Source organism: Macrotis lagotis, chromosome 1 (genome assembly GCF_037893015.1).
Source record: "Macrotis lagotis isolate mMagLag1 chromosome 1, bilby.v1.9.chrom.fasta, whole genome shotgun sequence".
Taxonomy (NCBI): Eukaryota; Metazoa; Chordata; class Mammalia; order Peramelemorphia; family Peramelidae; genus Macrotis; species Macrotis lagotis.
This window is the reverse complement of record NC_133658.1, coordinates 641,315,871-641,337,078: the sequence shown is the minus strand read 5'-3', so window position 1 is coordinate 641,337,078 and position 21,208 is coordinate 641,315,871. Positions and strand designations below refer to the sequence as shown.

Below are 21,208 nucleotides of genomic sequence, written 5' to 3'. Positions count from 1 at the left end.
CCTTTGTCTGGCCTGGCTCACAACTCTTAATACCTGCAGTTTTTCTCCTCTTGCAATACTCCCAGGGAATATCAACAGCCAGTTACAACTTCTTTGTCAGCAGTGGAGGAAGGGCTCTACTGAAGAGGGAAGTGAGGTCACTACTGGATATTCCTAATGCGGGATTCTTCAAGGGGAGTATTGGAAATTGTGAGCCCACTTTAATTATACTTTGTATTTATAAATAATTTTAAATATTTTATTTGGAAAATTTTATATTAGACACTTATGAGAAATGAAATCTATATTGAGTCACTAGGAAAGTTATCCAAAAATAATTTGCATGTATAAATATATTTTTAGATGTAACACATATATGTAAATATACATATGTAATAGAGAAATCTGAAATTGCTTTGGCATAGGGAATGCACAGATGAGGGAACTGTCTCCAAATTCAACGTAGGACCTTCTCAGAAGTATAAATCATTGAGTATGTCTTAGATCACTATAAATATAAGTGATTTGCCCAGGGTCACTCATATGAAATAAGTGTCAAGAGTTGAAACTTGAATTCAAGTCTTCTTGGAACAGACACTAGGTGTCCTATCTATGCTATGAGGGCTGTCTTTCTTTTGAAATAAGAAATTATATAAAGAATTTGATAACTTCCCTTTTTTCATTTCAAAAGATAGGAAATTTGGATTATTTATTCTTTGCATCACATTTGACTCCTTGAGCAGGGTAATCCCAGTTGTCAATGAAATAGAAAAGAAAAACATTTTAGATAAATCAGTTAATTTATAAATATGCATTAATTCTACTGAGTACAACTTCTTTTTTTCTTGATAAAAATTCCAATGGTCATGGCAGAATGAACCCTCTTCTCTTCAAGAATAATTTTCAATTTCTCAACAAAAAAGTCCCTAAACACTGTGTCTAGATAAACTCTCCAGCTACTCTCCAGCTGAGATATAAAACTATCGAATTTGCTGATGGAAAATTAAATCAAAAAGAGCTTATATTAGAAAGAAGTCTTAAGCATATTTTCTTTTACAGAATGCAACACACATTGAAATAGGTTATCTCCATTGTTGAGTTTGACTCAATTAAGAGACTAGGAAATATACACACACAGACACACAAGCACACATGCCACTTTAGTCTTTCTCTGACAATCTATCTTAACTTCTGTTTAACCCCTTTTCTTTTTCCAAACACTGCCTGGAAAGAACATTCCAACTGCTAATGGTACTCAATTCCTGAGCTATTTTTTTTCTGTGGGAATTATTGGATCTTGGAGCTCCCAAGTTAATAGCATATCTCTTGCTCCCACTTTGTTCCTCAAAGGATGCCACATATCATCTGGTCAAATTGGTGCAGCATTCAAAGCTTCAATCATCTGACCAGATCAATCAAGGGGAATGAGAGGGTGTGGGCACCCTCAAGTACTCTTACCTTTCTGCTTGTCATACATGCGGCAGTGTGAACAAATGAAGCCACACAACTTTCAGTACATCTGATGAACATGGAAAGAAATGTCACAGAAAGAAGGCAGCACATACCTGCTTTCACTTTTTCTTAGGGTTTTTTTGGCAAGGCAATGGGGGTTAAGTGGCTTGCCCAAGGCCACATGGCTAAGTAATTATTAAGTGTCTGAGGCCAGATTTGAACTCAAGTACTTCTGACTCCAGGGCCAGAGCTCTATCCACTGCACCACCTAGTCGCCCCTACATACCTACTTTCCCCAAAATAACTTTGTGCTTGCAAAAAGAATCCCTTGAATCAGGATGAAATACGTTCCTCACTGTCCTTAGAAATCCAAACTTGTTTCTAAAGAATCACATGTGTGACAAATTTTCTCATCTTTTCTCTCTAGGAATTGCCATGAAATGTAAAAAGTACAGTTTGGGAATCGTTCCCTATATTCATCCATCCATCCATCCATCCATTCATCCATCCATTCACACATGCCCCCAACTTTGCAAACCATATGAATCTGGAACTTATATCTTTATAACTTTGCTTCCTCTATTCATGAAGCCCATTTCCTTTACCTTCTAAGTTATCTTATTTTCTTGAAGCCTATTGGCTGCATCTTTTCTACCCTCATATACTTTTTTATATGGATGTCTCTGAATCTTGATAACTTTCCCATGACCAAAATTTCAACCTTCCTCTAACCCATCCTTGTCCTCTCCCTTTAAGTCCTGCACTTCTTACTCAAAGTATTTTTTTTTCAAAGTATTCTTAATGACTACTGCTCATCAGGTTTCTTTGGTTCACCTAAGAAACCTAGAACATCTTTTTCTGTTTCTTTTCCTTTCCATCCACTTCACTTTTATGCCTAGCAGCAATTCCAGACACCAGTAGCTCTTGACCAATTCAGCCAGTCACTGGCCTGGCTCACAACTCTTAATACCTGCAGTTTTTCTCCTCTTGCAATACTCCCAAAAGTTGTTTCTCCTCTGGAGTTATGAGGGTCCTTTCAGGAGAACCACTAAACTTGGGAGATGGTTTGTGTATTTCTCAATGGACAAAGGGAGTTTGTCAGGTGGTATGGATGAGGTGGGCTCCATCAATGCACTGCCCAAAGTCAAAAGACACAAGCTTGGATTTTCTGTGGGATGAAAAGCCTTCTGAAGTATTCAAGGGGAAGTAGAGATAAATCTTTCCAAGACTGACACGCCTCCCCCAAGACTGAAAGACTGATATTCACCCCCACCTTGTGAAAATACAGTGAAGTGGTTTCTCTTGGTTCTCCAGAAACAATGACTCTAAGGCCTGGAAAAAAAGTATAATCTGTAAAAAACTTTCTAAGACCTATCTAGGCATTCCCTCCAACAATGAGGGAACTTATGGGAAACTGGGCCTGTCTGAGACCACCCTATGCTCTTTGCCTTCTTTGTCCCCTTGAGAATTTTCCTAGTCTGGGGAAGAAGTAACAGCTGGTCTCAAACTTTCTTGTCAGATCCAGAAGATGTGCATTTTCTACCTTCAAATTATCAACCATGGAGTACATCAGGAGGAAACTGTTGTTAGTCAATGGAAAGCAAAAGAATGTGTTCTTAGATAATGGAAGTGTTCATTGAATTTTTGGAACATCCAAATAGATTCTACATTCTATATTCTTTCTCTGTGGAGTAGTCATTGGAAAGAAATTTCAAAGAAGTCCAAGGTCAATTCAGTTATCCTATCCTGTGCTCACAACAACATAGTCTAAACCTCTATGTCCCTACCTTACACTTCAGACAAAATGAATGAAATATTTGGAAGGGAAGGAGAGAAAATGATTTTCAGAAAGTGTTTTGACTATCAGTAAATTTATTTATGGGGGGGATGATAAGTTTATTTATTTATTTTACCCTCTGTTACATGGAAACATGTTTCAACATTCTCTCCCTTCCTCCCACTTCACTTCCCCTCATTGAGAAAGCAAATTATTTGATATAGGTTAAAAATGTGTAGTCATGAACATTACCAGAATAGTCATGTTGTAAAAATAATCTCCCACCAATAAAGAAAAACTTCAAGAAAATTAAAGTTACAAAAAAATTTCCTTCAATCTCATCAGTAATTCTTCCTACTTTTCTTGGGTCACAGCATTTCTAAGAAAAGGTTAAGTCATTCATAGCTGATCATCCTACAACATTACAGTTACTTTAAGTCTTGTATTTGAAGATCAAATTTTTTTGGTCATTTTATCAGGAAAGTTTGAAAGTCCCCTATTTCATTAAATATCTATCTTTTTCCCCTGAATGAATATGTTCTGTTTTGCTGGAAAGTTGATTCTTGGTTGCAATCCAAGCTTTTTTGCCTTATAAAATATCAGATTCCAAACCTTCTGGTCCCTTAATGTAGTAACTGTTAAATCCTGTATTATTCTGACTGTGGCTCCATGATAATTGGATTTTTTTCTGACTGCTTGCAAGATTTTCTCTTTATCTTGAGGGCTCCAAAATTTGTTATAATATACCTGGAAATGGAATCTCTTTTAGGTGGTGATCAGTGGATTCTTTCAGCTTCTATTTTGCCTTATGCTTCTAAAATATCAAGGCAATCTTCCTTGATCATTTCTTTGAAAATGATGTCTGGGCTCTTTTTTTGATCATGGCTTTTAGGTAGACCAATAATTTTAAAATTATTTCTCCTGATCTGTTTTCCAGGTCAATTGTTTTTCCATTGAAATTTTTTTAAACATTTTTTCCTAGTTTTTCATTCTTTGTTTTATTTTTTTCTTGATTTCTTATAAAGTCATTGACTTCCCTTTGCTCCTTTTTTTATTTATTTAAGGCCATTAATGGGGTTAAGTGACTTGCCCAAGATCACACAGCTAGGTTAATTATTAAGTGTCTGAGATTAGATTTGAACTCAGGTCCTCCTGACTCCAGGACTCTATCCACTGCACCACCTAGCTCCCCCCGCCACACACACACCTGTTGCTCCTTTCAATATTTTTAAAGAATTATTTTCTTCAGGGAGCTTTTGTATCTCCTTTTCCAATTTGTCAATTCTGCTTTTTAAGGAATTCTCCTCATTGACCTTTTGAACATCATTTTCCATTTAGCCCAGTCAGGTTTTAAAATGTTATTTTCTTAAGTATTTTTTTGTATCTCTTTCTTTAATCTGCTGACTCAGTTTTCACAACTTTCCTACATCCTTCTCATTTTTCTTCCAAATTTTTCTTCTACCTTCCTTAGTTGATTTTCAAAATTCTTTTTGGGCTTTTCTGTAGCTTGAGCCCAATTCATATTTTTCTTGAAGGTTTTGGATGTAGAAACTTTGTTTTCTTTTTCAGAGTACATAGTCATCTTCCATATGACTATAGTAACTACCTATAGTCATTTTTTTCTTCTGTTGCTTATTTCTCCAGTCTGTGACTTGATTTTAACTCTTTGTTTTTTGATTTTAACTCTTTAACTCTCTGCTTCCAGGGGCAATCATGCTGTTTCAAACTTTTGGGGTTTTATTTTTTTCAGAGATACTTTTATGAACCTGCAAGTTTTCAATTCTTCCTAGGCATTATGAAAGGCTCTTGTCCTGTGCTCTTGTCTGCAAGTGACCACAAGCACTCCTTTCCACCCTGGAACTATGAGTATGGTCCCTGTTCTATTGTGCTTCAGCTCCTCTTCCTGTAACTGGGGCCTCAGTCTGCAACCTGGATCTGAGTGGGGGCACAAGCTATGGAGTCCTGCTTCAGTGATAGCAAAGAAACCCCTTTAATCTCCTTCTGACCCCTTTACAATCCATGGGATGAGAGCTCTGGAAGCAGATTCCTCTACTCATTCAGGGGCTTCTGAGGCTTCCTCCTAGACTGCTGGGGTCAATCTGTGCTGCTGAGAACTGTACTGTACTGAGCTCCTATATTGTGCAAACTTTTCCTACTAACCTTCTAAGTTGTTCTTGGTAGTCTCTGCACTAAGAGGCTTGGAAACTGCCAGCACTGCCACTGACTCAATCACCCAGTTTCCTGTTCCTGGATGGCTGGGACCAGTTGGCTCAGGAGTGGGCTGCCCTGAGCTCATCTCTCATGCTAGTGTAGCAGACCTTCCCACTGATCTTCCAAGTTGTCTTGGGCTGGAAAATTGTTTCACTCAGTCTTTCTATGGGTTCTGCCACTCTATAATTTGGTTAGAGTCATTATTTAAAGGTATTTGAAGTTGTTCAGGGAGAGATCAGTTAAGTCTCTCTGTCTTTATTCTTCCACCTTATATATCATTAATTTTAAATCTCAACTGTGGCTTCAACAGATTGGGTCCAATTGACCCACTTGACAGTTACCCCTGGTCAGTTAGTGTAGTGATCAAGTTAGAAAAAGAAAACAGCCTGTCTGAAGAGCCTTCTGTTTAAGCTCTCTCTTTCCCTAAGATTCTTCTTTGATAAGATACACACATATGCACATAAATTTATACTCATAAATATATGAATTTTCTTTTTATTTTTTCTTTTCTTTTCTTTTCTTTTCTTTTCTCTTTTTTTAGCTTTTTAGGTTTTTTTTTTTGCAAGGCAAATGGGGTTAAGTGGCTTGCCCAAGGCCACACAGCTAGGTAATTATTAAGTGTCTGAGACTGGATTTGAACCCAGGTACTCCTGACTCCAAGGCCGGTGCTTTATCCACTATGCCACCTAGCTGCCCCTTTTTTAGCTTTTGTAAGGCAATGGGGTTAAATGACTTGCCAAAGGTCACACAGCTAAGTAATTATTAAGTTTCAGAGGCTATATTTGAACTCAGGTCCTCCTGACTCTAGGACCAGTGCTTTATTCACTGTGCCACCTAGCTGCCCCAAATATATGCATTTTCTTTAAAGATATATCTATGTAATTAATGCAAGGGTTGATGATTTTATTGAGGGAAGGATGTTATTGATTTTAGTCCCATTAATTTACACTGTAGTATAATAGAAATACCTAAAATAACGTGCCTCCAAACTTCCTATAATTATTGTTTTTTAAGTTAATTTCCACCCCTGTTACTTTTAAGTGTCTGTTACTCTGATGAAATTCTATTTTTTCTGTAGTACAAGTACATGAAATAGGAAAAAAATGTTTTTGTAAGAGATATATGTTAACCCTATTCAAGCCCCCAAATTGATAGGGGAGGAAAGAGACTGGGATTTCTTTATCTTCTATAACCATATTGGCATCTCAATTTAATATTGGACTGACTAGGTGTCAATGGAAGCTATTGTCACTCTAATCCTGAACTGTGTTAATAGGAATCATTGAATTTTGAAGATCTCAAGTCAATAACATATCTCTGCTCCTGGTTTGTCCCTCTCACAATGCCACTCTTCATTGGGAAAGATATATGCACCTCTCTTAGCAAATGACTAATTAATGAAGTGGGATCAGAGAGTGTGCCCATGAGACAAGCTTCCAATAACCCCATCTGGCTGCTTGTCCCCCATGTTTCACAAGCCCTAGACTCTTGATCATGGCACTGTGTTTATTGACCCATTAAATACAACCACAACATTCTTAGCTTGTCTGATATCAACAAGAAATGTCCAAGAAGGAAAGCAACACATAACTATTTGACCCCAAATGACTGCTATTTTCAGAGATGATGAATGATGACATACCAAAATAATCTCCCTAAAAATCCTACAAGGAAAAGCATTCACCAACAGTATGCCTTGTTATTACTCAGTTTCTTGGCTTTTAGCAACCTTTCATTCTTTTTTCATGGAGATAAAGAAGCACCACAACAATGTATGATGATGGTAGCAACAGATCCCAGAGCTGGAAGGACAGAAGGACAGATTTGTCCATCCCTCATCAGTCATACACCTGGTAATGCAACTTTCTTACCTTCCTCAGCCTTGAACCTCTTTCAACCAGTTGTTTGACATTTTGTGTAATAGAAGTTGAAAACTTGGCAGTTTAATTTGAGCAAAGGCCTCAGTGAGTGGTACCTTATCTTGCCAAGCAAACTTTAGAATCCTCTTAAGATAATTCTAATGGAGTTTTGTTGGCATGGCACTGTTATACTATCCAGGTTTCATGGGCATACAGCAATGATGTCCACATAGTTGCTCTGCACATAATCAGTTTACTAAGCAGCTTAATACCTCTTTTCTCCCAAACTTTCCTTCAGAGCTTCCCAAACACTAAGCTAGATCTAACAATGGATAAATCAACCTTATCATCTATATGTACATCCCTGGAAAGAACACTGCCAATGTAAGTGAACTTACCCACAATATTTAGGAATTTCTCTAATTGCTATTACTTATGGTTTCATGTATGGGTGATGTGGGGCTGACTGATAGAGAACTTGTGATTTCCTGGTTTTAAGTGATATATCAAAATTAGCATAAGTAGCAGGTAATCAATCCATACTTTTGCCTCTCATCTTTGTTGCCTCTCATTGAATGCACAATCATGTGTGAATAAAAAAAATCATACATCAACTTTCCCTAAACTTCAGTTTTGTCTTGAATTCTTTTCAAGTTAAATGGTTTACTGTCAATGTCATAGCTAATCTTAATGCTTTTTTCATTATTGCTGAAGGTTTCTGACAACATTGGTGAAAACAAGCCAAAAAGCATGGGAGCAAGCACAAAGACTTGCTTGACACCATTAGTGATTGAGAAATTGTAGGAGCTTCATCCATTATCCAAAACCCAGGCAATCCAGGTATTTTGAAATTAATAATATTGATGATTTTCTCCATTCAATCAAATTTTGACATAATTTTCCATGAGTCATCACTACTGACAGCATCAAACTTGGTTAAATCAATGAATCTTATACACAGACTTCTTTTCTGCTCCTGGTATTATCTGGCAGCCTACAAAACTATTTTTAAGGCTGCCTTCATCATTGGGGGGACAAATTGTTCTCATCCACCCATTCTGCCAGAGGAAGTATTCACATGTTTCTCATGCACCCTGTAATGCATTAAAGTGTTTGAGATCCTACAATTACCCTCAGTCTATTTAAGCCTTTCTGACTGAACAATTCTCCAGGACATGGCCTTTGTTCATTGTTGGAACCACTGGTGAGAGTTGGGTGAATCTGGTAGACCAAAGGTAGAAAGTAGTCCTGAAAAGGACTCAATAGCTTTAGGGTTGAAAACTCAGAATGTGGATTGCTTAAGTTGTAAAAATCATAAATAATGTAAATTCTTCTTTCAGTAAAAGTCATGAATAATGTACATTTCCAGAAAAAGTCCATTTGGAAAAACTGTAAATTATGAAAACTATGATTGATGTAAGTCAATATAAAACATACTGTCTGAGGCATGACAACTATGACTAGTACAAGACTTTGTAAAACTGGGATTATAGCCAAAGCAACCTTGACAAGGCACCTAGGTGTCTGGGACCTGAGGCCAAAACTGAGCTAAGGAAATCCAAAAATAGCAGCTAATCCACAATAACATACTTTTCAGCTCCTCTTTTTTTGTTTATTTTATTTACCACAGAGATGTGGGATGGTTTTTCTGGGGAATCCATGATTGTTGTCTAGTGGTCACCGTTGACTGCACCAATGAGAGCAGCACATTTTGATTATTAAACTACTAATATAAAAAATATGGAGCTCCCATCTCATTTCCTTGTTATTAAGCTGAATTTTTTTCAAAACAAAGCCTTGAATATCCCACTGTGGGGAAGTTCAAGACAAAACAGTAGCTCTCACACTAAAGGTACTAGTTTTCCCTTAATATAGGCTATATATCTAAGAAATAAAGGAAAATTATTCAGATATCTTAGAATGAAAGGGTAAAATAAAATTGAAAAATATATCAATCATCTTCTAAAAGAGATCTCCAAATGAAAAAATGACAGGAATCATATACAAAAATTCAAAAGCACCTAGGTTAAGAAGAAAATATGTTAATAGCCCAAAAAGAATAATGCAATTTTATTAAAATGTCACAGAGGATTTAGCAACTACAATAATAAAAGACTTAAGGGATTAGTATTTGATACTTTCAATGGCAAAAGAACTAGTTTTACAATCAAAAATAAGCTCCCCGGAAAAACTGAGTATAATCCTGGGCCACAGTGGGGATAGAGTGGGGAAGGAAATGGATATTTAATGAAATAGAGAACTTCTAGGCATTCTTAATGAAAGCAGCAGAGCAAATAGAAAATTTGATATTGAAACCCAAGACTCTTAAAGAGGCATAAAAGGTAGATGACAGAAAAATTATAAGAAACTTTAACATTAAACTGTTTTCCTTTCCAAATGGGAATATTATATCTCAAGCAATTATATAAACAATTTGATAATGCACCTTTTTTTCATTTCAAAAGACAGAAAATCTGGTTTATCGATTCTTTACATCACATTGCAGAAAAGACTCCTTGAGCAAGGTAATCCCAGATGTCAATGGAATAGGAAAGAAAACATTTAAAATAAAGCCAGTCAAGTTTGTGTTTTAGATAAATTTATAATCATACATTTATTCAACTGGATATAATTTCTTTTATTTCTTGATAAAATTTCATTGGTCATGACAAAAAGAACCCCTCTTTTTTTCCAAGAATAATTTTCAGTTTCTCAATAAAGCTCTACAACTCCTATGTCTCTCCAATTATATTGATAGCTATGATATAAAAAAATCAATTGGATTTGATGGGAAATTAAATCAAAAGGAGATTATAATAGAAAGATGTCTTAAGCATATTTCATATTAGGAAATACAACACACATTGAAATGTATTATCTCCATTGTTGAGATTGACTCATAGAGACTAGAAAACATGTATACATACTAATATTCACACACACACCACTCTGGCTTTTATAGTCTACTAGTCTTTCTCTGTCTGTCTATCTTAACCTGAGATAAGTAGTCTATCTTAACCTGAGATAAGTACTTCTGCCTAATCCCCTCTTCTTTCTCCAAACAGCCTTAAAAGAACATTCCAACTGCTAATGACAATCAATTCCAGGCCTATCTTTTGTGGGGTCATTGGATCTTGGAGATCTCAAGTTATTAGCATATGTCTGCTCCAGTATTGCTCCTCAGATCTGGACAAGATCAATGGCACCTTCTGAAGCTGCAATGGCCAGATTGATCAAGGGGGAACAGAGGGTGTAGGCACCTTCAATGACTCCCACCTTTCTATTTGTCCTACAAGCTTTACAAGCCCTAAGCTCTTGATCATGGCAGTAAACCTAGAGTCTGAACAAATGGATCCACACAACTCTTAGTATGCCTGGTGAGCAATACAAAAACATATAGTTCAGAAAAAGGCAGAATATATCTACTTTTCCTAAAATGGCTGCTACCATTACAGATTATGAAGGGGGATGATACACCAAAACAATTACCAAAAAAAAAAGTAGAATGAAAAACAACCTTCTTCTCCCAATCCAATAGTAACAGTTTAGAAAGCAACTGCCAGGTCATTCCATACCTTCTAGCCTCTTAGCACACTTCATTCTGTTACCATGGAGATAACTGATGATGAGTGTAGCAGATCCCAGAGGGGCAAGGACTGAGACTCTTAATTAGATTTGGACTCTGGGGCTCAAGGAGGTCTGATGTCAGGCTGAGGTACCCCAGGTCCATGTTTTTTTCATCTCCTGATCCTCTCATGGGCCCTGGTTTTTATCCATCCTCATCAGTCACACACATGGCCAGTGCACTCAAGGTAATCCTTTCCTATGTCCGGTCTTGCACTCTCTTTATTCAGTTTGACATTTTCCTTTGGGTACCTGCCAAATTCTTCCTTGGGATTTCAGGAGTCTGCCATTAGGTCACATGACATTGTTTTGCTGACTTAATTTGGCCAACATGTTTGCTCTCCAACCTCAATCATCTATTTGCTCTGTCTGATCTCACTTTGCCTTGCTCTAACTTTCCAAGTCCAAGTTCAGGTCAAGTTTCTCCCAGAAAGAAAAAAAGGCAATTCCACCACCTCTTCCTGCTGAGCATTACCTCTTCTGGTTTGTCAACTTATTTCTATATCCTTTCTTCTGAGTCCAAAAAATCTATCACCATATGGTAGCAAGAGCCAAAAGAATCCCTTGAATCAAGATGAAATACAAGCTTCATTCCTCTCCTGTGGTGGCTTCTCTACTCAGTGTCCTTATAAATCCATCATTGTTTCTAAAGAATCACCCCATGATGTGCTTTTCTTTTTTTCTCTGAGAACTGTCATTAAGTGTTAGCAAAGTAGAGTTTGGGGTATCTTTCCCTATATTCATACATCTACCTACCCCTAAATTTGAAACCAAATGAATTGCAACTTTACACTTTCACATGTTGCTTAGTCTCTTCACCAATTCTATTTCCTTGTCCTCCTTTACTTATCATTTTTGTCTTGAAGCCATCTGCATCTATACCTACCTCCTATGCTTTTTATTTGGTCCTCTCTCCCAGTCTTAGAACCTTACCCATGGCCAAAATCACAATTCTTTTACCCATGATTGTTCTTTCCCTTTAATTTCAGTCATGCTCATCATGTTTCTCTGGTTCTAAGGAAACCTCAATTCTCTTTTTTGTTCCTTTTCCTTTCCATCCACTAGTTTTAACCTGTCAAATTCAGTCAGCCACTGACTTGACTCATAACACTAATATACTGTAGGTTTTGCTAATGTTTGCTTTTTTCTCCTCTTGGAATACTTCCAATAGCTGTTTCTCCTACTGAGTGACAAGGGTCCTTTTGGGAGGACCATTGAGCCTAGAAGGCTTGTATATTTCCTGATGGACAAAGGGAGTTGGATTCACATGTGGTGTGGATAAGATGGGTTCTATTCAAAATCAAAAGACAGTAGCAAAGATTGTATTTGCTATAGGAAGAAACACCTTCTCAAGGACTCAGGGAGAAACAGATAAAAATCTTTCCAAAGGGTGGCTAGGTGGCATAGGATAAAGCACCAGCCCTAGAGTCAGGTCTCAGACACAGTAATTATCTAGCTGTGTGGCCTTGGGCAAGCCACTTAACCCCGTTTGCCTTGCAAAAAAACCTAAAAAAAAGAGTCTATGGTGGACTTGTCCCCTAATATTTGGGGTGGCTAGGTGGCGTAGTGGATAAAGCATTGGCCTTGGAGTCAGGAGTACCTGGGTTCAAATCCGGTCTCAGACACTTAATTACCTAGCTGTGTGGCCTTGGGCAAGGCACTTAACCCCATTTGCCTTGCAAAAAAAAACCTAAAAAAAAAATCTTTCCAAAGACTAAAAGTCTGACATGCCATCTTAGTGAAAATGCAATAAAATGATTTCTTTTGATTCTGTAGAAACAATGGCTCTAGGGATGAATAGCATTACAGTAATCTGGAAGAAATTTTCTAAAATTCACAAATGAGGGGAACTTTGGGGAAATTGGTTCTGTCTAATGTCTCCTTTAGAATTTGCCTTGTCTGGAGAAGGAAGAAACAGCTAGGCTAGTTTCAGGCTTTTGTATCAGACCCATTAGATGGCATTTTCCCTCTTCAAATTATCAACTATGGAGCACATAAGAGGAAACTGTTGTCAATCAATGAATAGCAAAAAATGATTTCCTCCCAATGGAAGTCTTCACTGAATTTTGGAAAATAAAATAGTTTCTATACTACTTTGTTAAGAAGTCTTTGGAAAGATACTCCTAAGAAGACTATGATCAATCCAGCTGTTCTATCCTGTGCTTATAACAACATAAGTCTACTTTATGTCCCTTCCTTGTGCTTCAGAAAAAAAAATGAATGAAAAGATTTAGTTGGGGAAGAGGGAGTAAAAGATTTTGCATCAGCTCAGGAAGTGTTGAGTATTTCAATAATTTTAAATCTCAACTGTGGCTTCACTTCATTGAGACCAATTGATCCACTTGGAAGTTGCCACCTGTTCAGTTAACCACTAAATGTAGTCATCAAAGAAGAAAAAGGCAGCTACTATGAAGGGTCTTCTGTTAGCAATCCTACTTATTCTCTCCCTAGGATTCTTCTTGATAGACACATAGATACAAATGCACACATATGTGTATAAACAAATATATACATTTAAACATGCATATACATGAAGTTTTTCAATAGATGTATGTATGCAAGAATTGATGGGATGTATGTATGTATATATTGACTTTTTCATTAATTTTCAGTTAGAGAATAGAAATAACTAAAAATAAGTGTCCCCAAACTTGAGGTTCCTGAAATTTTTCTTTTAAGTTCATTTGAACACTTAACTGTTCTTTTGGTGAAATTCTGTCTTTTGTAGAGATGATTCTGTCTATGCAAGAGAATGACTGTTTTCCATCCATGCTAACTCTGATCAAGCCCCCAAATTAAAAGCAAAGAGGGTAATCCAGAGAAGGGGTTTATTAATTTCCTTAACTATGTGGGTACCCTGATTTAATATTCAACTGACTTAGAGGTGATGGACTCTATTAGTGAGCTGTGTTAGTGGAAATCATTGGATTTTGGAGATTTCAAGTTAATAGCTTATCCCTGCTTCTGGTTTGCTTCTCCCAGAATGCCACTCCCTATGGGTTAAGACCTATGCACCTCTCTTAACATCAATGGTCAATCAATGAAGTGAGATTAGAGAGAGTGAGCATGAAATAATCTCTCAAAGATTCCCACCTGGCTACTTGTCCCCAAGCTTCATAAGTTCTAAGCTCTTTATAATGACAGTGTGCCTATAGGCTGATGAAAAGCAATCACAAAATGCACAGCTTACCTGATGATTCACAGGAAAAGAAATGACCAAGAAGAAAATTAATACTACTTAAGGATTAGTCTAAAACTAAAAGTGGACATTATTTGTAATGGAAATAAAATAGAAACCTTCCCAATAAGATTAGGAGTGAGTCATGGATGTTCATTATTATTGTATTTTTCACTAGAAATGTCAGTGATAGAAATATGACAAAAAAACAAGAAAATGAATTAAAACAGGCAATGAGAAAACAAAACTATCACTCTTTGTAGATCATATAATTTAGAGAACCCTGGGGAATAAACTAAAAAACTAGTCAAAACAATGAACAACTTTAGCAAAGTTGTAGGATATAAAATAAGTCCACACAAATCATCAGTATTTCTATGGATTGCAAACAAAATTAAGCAGGAAGTGATAGAGAAATATTTACAACAGCTAAAGACAGTTAAAAAATACCTAGGAGTCAACAAATAGCAGAACTATATGAACACATAAAACCTATCTAAACAACTGAGAAATGTTAAATGCTCATGGGTAGGCCAAGTCAATATAATGAAAATGAAATTCTACCTAAATTTACTAATTCAGTGCCATTGCTAATCAAATTATCAAAGAATTATAAATCTAAAAATAAGAAAGTTCATCTGGAAAAAAGGGTATATCAAGAGAATACCGGGTTTTTTTAAGTGAAGGAAAGTGGGGAGCTGGGAGCTCAGAAAAAGGAAGTGGATATGATGGGTGGGTCCCCTAGAGCCACAGCCCCACAGAGCAGTGATGTGCTCATTCAGCTGTGGCTCAAGCAGGAGTTGGCAGAGCCCCGAGGGACCTGGAGCATACAAGAGGCAGTGTAATGGCAGAGAAGTCACTTGGGGGCATGAGCCCCTTGGACAGATGGTGGCATCAGGAACAGGGGCCCTTGTTACTTCCATTTTCATATGATAAAGGCCCCACTATCATTACGCACTCTTCTCCCACCAGTGGGTTATCACTGCCCCCGATCATGAAGCATCCCCTGTCCTAAATGGAAGTGTATGCTTTGCTGCAGTGGCATTCTGGAGTCCCTCTATCTGGGTCAGTGTCAACTTTGTGGCTGGAAGTTTCTCTGAACAGCTGTGCTGTGTTCATGCTGACTTTTAATGGAGTGAAATCTCAGAGTCAGATGGAGTTGGAGAGAGGGGGAGGCCTGGTATTGACAACCCCACATTCCCCTTCCACCTGGCTGCTGCTCCTGAGTCTGGGACCAGAGGATTCTTTCCTCTCATGGATCACCTTAACAGCTCCCTCCTTGCACATTCCAATTTAGCAAAATAATTATTCCAGAAACTGAACCTGGAAAAATGTCCTGGGGGAACATGAGGGAAAACTGGGAGGAAAATGAAAGATACCTTCGGTTCTAGGGTCTCCTGAGACCACTAGCTATGACCCTCAGCAGAAAGAGTTGCGTAGACTTTACTTATGGAAGCTACCTGGCAAACAATCCCCCTCTGATCTGTATGTCTGAGGGTGAATGAGATGCCCACTCCAGTTCCCCTCCTACCTGGCAAATTCAGGGAACAAATCTCCCCTTTTCCTCCTTGTTTTCTTTTCCACTTTCCTACAGACCAAATACCCCATTACAGATCAAATACCTGCTCTCCTTTCTTAGAACGTGGGAAAGATTAGGTCAGAAGTAAATGACCTCAATAATCTAGTTTTTGATGAACCCAGAGATCCAAGCTTTGAGGGCAATGATTTAGTATTCAACATAACCTTCTGGAAAAACTGGAAAGTAACCTGGCAGAAAGTAGGCATAGATGAACATCTCACACTGTCTATCAAGAGAAAATCAAAATGGGTGGATGTTATAGAGACTTAAAAGATGATATAATAAGCAAATTAGGGAAGCATGGGGAGGGATTCTATGTCAAATCAATGGATAAAGGGAAAATTCATAACCAAATGAGATTAGAGTTAAAATGGATAATTCTGATCACATAAAATTAAACAGATTTTTGCATTTGCACAATGAAGCCAAAATTATAAGAAAAAGCAGAAAACTAGGGGGAAATTTTATAGCAAGTTTGTCTGAAACAGGTTAATTTTTCAAATATATAGGGGAACTAATCCAAATATATATATATATATATATATATATATATATATATATATATATATACACTCACAAACATATATATATACACATACATACATACACACATATATATGTAAAAACCTTCCTCAAATTGATAAATGGTCAATTATATATGGACAGATAGTTTTTAGAAATAGAAATCAAAACTACTGTCTTTGTTTTGGTTTTTTCAAAGACAATGGGGTTAAGTGACTTGCCTGAAATCACACAGCTAGGTAATATGTATATAAGGTCAGATTTGAACTCACGGTCTCTCCTGACTCCAGGGCCAGTGCTCCATCAACTACACCACCTAACTGCACAAAGCTATTGTCAAATGAAAAAAATGCTATAAATCACTAATATTAAGAGAGATGCAAATTAATACAGCTATAAGGTATTACCTTATATCTTATCAGGTTGACAAATGTGACAGAAAAGAAATTGATAATTACTGAATGGGATATGGAAAACAGGTACACTAATACATTGTTGTTGGAGTTGTAAACTTGTCCAAAAATTTGGAGATCAGTTAGAAATGTTCAAAAGACTACAAACTCTGTATACCCTTTGATTCAGATACAGAATAGTTATACAGAAAGTTATAGTAATTAGTGCTTGTAGTGATAAAAAAGGAAAACTGAGGGCATATTCTTTAATTTGAAAATGGCTGCCCAAATTGTGGCATATGATTATGATAAAATACTGTTATTCTTGAGGAAATAACAAAGGAAATTTCAGACATCCTGGGAAGACTTAAAGGAACTGATGCAATGTGTAGTGAAGAGAACCAGGAACTGTACAGGGTGACAACATTATTATCAAGAAAATCAATTGGGAAAGACTTAGCTCTCCAATTCCTACAGTGATCCACCACAACTACAAAAAAAACTGCTTATTGACATACTATCCTTCAGAAAGAGAACTGATAGATTCACAGTACAACCTGAATCAAATTTTCCCCTTTATTTTTCTTGCCTTTTATTTATTAGGGAGGGAAGTTATGGTTAATTTGAACCTATATTTTACCTGGCTTCATAGACAAGAAAAGCATTTTTGGTCTTATTAATGAATGAGAGAGGGCCTGAAGAAGGAAGAGAATTTAGAGCTAAAAATAAAAATTTTAAAATACATTTAAAAGAAAATTGTTTAGAAAAAAAGATGGAATTTTATTTTCTAACTGTTAGGTGCTCCAAGAAACAAAATGACAGAGACTAAATAGGACTTGAAATGGATCCTCACTGATTTTTAAAATTTTATTTTTATTTAAGGCAATGGGGTTAACTGGCTTGCCCAAGGTCACACAGCTAGGCAATTATTAGGTATCTGAGTCCAAATTTGAACTTAGGTGCTTCCGACTCCAGGGCCAATGCTCTATCCACTGTGCTACTTAGCTGCCCCAATCCTCATTGATTAATCCTTGCCTGAACAAATTATAATTTGTACCAACAATGGGATATTTTTATTCTGTAAAGAATGATAAATATGAAGAATTCAGGAAATAAATGGGAAGACTTGTATCAACAAAAGATTGAAGAAATCAGAAAAAAACAGTTTAACAAGTGCCTTAATTACATAAATGAAAACAAAAAAAGTAAACTTAGATCCAAGTCAATTAATTCTAAAAACAGATGATGAAATAGGCTTTTCTTTCATGTCTTCAGCCTATTGTGATAACTTCTATTGCAAGAACTAATATTTCTGTGTTCTTATTAAAAAAAACTAGGAGAAGGAAAAATTCTTAATTTGATTTTTGTATTTGGGAGAGGCTCTTACTATTTGCTTCTTGAAAAGAATGTTGTGTTATCTTGTTGTGGATGTTGTTTTAAGCATTTTTTAAGAACCTAATGATGAATGCTTTAAGGTTTTTAAGAGGCTTTCTTTTGTTTTTGGAAAAGTAACTTGTATTTCATCAAATGTTTTTTTATGCATCTCTTGATATACTTTTTGTATTTGTGACCACGGTATTTAATATTGTTTTTGGAAATTCCATATTTCTGGTAAATTTTAATTTTTCTAGAATATAATTGGGTGGAATAGATTAAATTTCTTCTATTTTCTGTCATTTCCCTCCTTTAATTTTTTTACAGAAAATTTTTTAAGAGTTTATTATAGGTACTTCATTGAAGACACATAATCCTATAAATTAGGACCACTACAATTTCAGACTCTCTGTCTTGGGTCCGTGTGTGTGTGTGTGTGTGTGTGTGTGTGTGTGTGTGTGTGTGTGTGTCTGTGTGTATGTGTGCATACATATCATATCAATAGTCACATCTGGTAGATGAACAAAGCACTGAAACTTAGAATATGACATTGTTTATTGTTCAACTTTATATCCACATATAAAATTATCAAATATGAAACAAGCACACTTAATTAAGGACCTAATAATAATATACATTTATAGTGTTTCTCCTGTTCCAGGCAATGGGTCAGTCACTCTACTGTCTTATGAAGCTGAACTAAATAGAGGTGAGTTTACATGTTTAAAGTCATCCAGTTAAAAAATTTCAAATTCATTCATTTTCTCAATTTGTCTTAATGTCAAATTTTAATAATAAATTCTGACTTGTCTTAAAATCAAAGTAGAAGAAACACATTTCACTTAAAATGTGACCAAAATGAATACAATTACAACTGAATCTAATTTCCAAAGGGTATTACACAGAATAGTTAGTGGCTTATGATTTCAATACTCTGTTACTGTATTTTACACAAATTTAATCTAAACATTTCATATTTTAGTGGTAGTATCAATTCCCTGCCAAAGATTGTAAAAACAGCAGTCTGATATAAGGTTTTAACCTACAATAATTATTATACTAAACAAATTTAGTTTTATTTATATTTAAATTAATATGGGTTCCACAATCTCAGAAGGTATCTAAAGTTTATCAATTGTCTCATAACTCTTTCTGATATTTTTCCTCAAAAATTTGCTTATCACACCATAATTCTTTTTTAATTTTAATTAATTTATTTTGAATTTTTCAATTTTCCCCCTAATCTTGCTTCCCTCCCCACAGCCCCCCCACAGAAGGCAGTCCATTAGTCTTTACATTGTTTCCATGGTACATGTTGATCTAAGTTGAATGTGTTGAGAGAGAAATCATATCCTTAAGGAAAAAAATAAAAGATATAGCAAAATTACATAAGATAACTTTTTTTGATGTCACACCAAAATTCTTCCTCTTCTTCTTCTGTCACAATCCAGGTCTTCCTTAAATGATGGAGTCACCAAAAGCCCATTAAAAGGTTCTTAGCACTTCTAAAAACTTTAACAGATTGTTTATACTAACAACAATTAAGTACATAGTACATTATTCACAAAAGTACAATATAGCATTTCAAGTTGCTGTATTTTTTTCAAGAAGACAATAAATTTATGATAAAATTAAATAGGAATTGCATAGAATTTATACAATATTCCTAATTTCACAGTACAGTACCAATTCCAAAAATTTGAGTTATATTAATCAGTGCTTAATTAGCTTGTATAATCTCTAAATAACAAATAAGATGCACCAATCAAACTCAATTACCTTTAGCTTGTGTCCTGGTTCACATGAGCCAGTAAAGGGTTCAGTGCCAGGCCAATCCTGAAAGGCAGCCCTTGAACCTTTCTTTAATCAGTGAAATGACCTCCTTCTCTAGCTGTAAAACAATAAATCAATCATTCCAGGGGTAGGGGGTGGGTGATGGAAAGAGGTTAACCACAGTTTGGATATACAAAGGAAAAAAATAATTTAAAAAAAATCGTAAATTAGTTAATAAGACACAGAGAGGCATTTAAGCACACAAACAAGAAAACAAGCAGACCAACAATATGGTAGTACTGAAAATTTCTTGCTAGCCTAGACTTTAGATCTACTAATCAAGTTAAAATGCCGAACTTCACCCATCTCTTGATGAGTTTTCAGGAGCATATAAGGTCTAAAAAAAAATCTGCCTACAGCAGTCCCCTTGGAGAGATCAAAGCCATCTTTGAACACATTAGTACCCAGGGATAACATACATACAGACAGAAATAAAAGCAATAATAAAAATAGCACTAAACTTTTGTACTTTTGTATCTTCAAATCATTATACATACATATATATATATATATACATGTATATGGTGTTAAAATATAATGTCTACATATATCTATATATATGTATATGTATATATACATATATATGTATATATATATATGTCTACAAATCTTTATCTTCTTCTAGCCTACCTGCTTAACTCCCTTCAGATGGATTGACCAGCAGGCTAGTATTTTACATGCTTCTCTTTCCTGTCTGCCCTTCCTGCCACATCCCTAACTATTTGTGCTGTGGCCTTCCACATATCTCGCTCCAGCTGTATCTCCTCTGCTCATCTACTCTTCTTTTTCACCTCAAACACTCTCAAGGTGCTTTCTCTAAGAACTGTGAGTAGTGAGCATTCCATATCAGCTGCCATCTGCTTTCCCTTCTTACCCACTGTAATGGAGCAGATCCTTGGACATTTTCAGGGTGTTCTTTTCCTCACATGGTGGGTCATATGTGTCCAGTGTATGAGCCAATCCACCCCATTTAGAAGTCCTAGGCAAGAAATTCCAACCAAGATAATGGAGAGAAGTCAGACACTATTTTTTAGCTCTCATGGCTTTCCTTCAGAGCCAACATGAATCTAGCCTCTTACCAGATTTCGATTTTGGATTGACAGAACTCACATAATTGAGGGGAACACCTTCCAGCAAGGTCTGTCATGGGTGGAGCATGGGTATGCCCGAGGCAGCAAGCAAAGAACCAGAGCACCAGCCTATGGGACTGGAAGCCTTTGTGCGCTGGTGGGCAAACTAGGAGAACCAGTAGGGCTGCCAAGGACACCCATCCAGTCAACATGACTGGTCTGGATAGTGGCCTGTACCCTTAGCCCCAAGTGTTTCCAGAGGAGCCCCTAACATTCTGTGGGAACACGTGGTTTTCTCCAGTACAAACCTACAGAAACAGTCCCAGATTTCACACCTTGTTCCAAGGCCCAGGTATGG

At 36.4% G+C, this 21,208-nt stretch overlaps 1 protein-coding gene across 7 annotated transcripts in view; it reads left to right on the top strand.

Moving 5' to 3' along the window:
* Positions 1 to 10,892: 10,892 nt before the first annotated feature.
* The window catches only part of LOC141522195 (uncharacterized), a 112,431-nt gene continuing 102,115 nt past the window's right edge, over positions 10,893 to 21,208 (top strand). For 5 of the 7 annotated variants that reach the window (XM_074235459.1, XM_074235398.1, XM_074235432.1 and 2 more), the window contains exon 1: positions 10,893 to 11,090. In XM_074235459.1, the coding sequence (XP_074091560.1) occupies positions 11,007 to 11,090 (84 nt within the window). In that variant the 5' untranslated portion in view covers positions 10,893 to 11,006. Of the gene's footprint in view, positions 11,091 to 18,608; positions 18,657 to 21,208 lie in introns of all 7 variants that reach the window. The other 2 variants (XM_074235441.1, XM_074235415.1) reach the window with 1 other exon arrangement.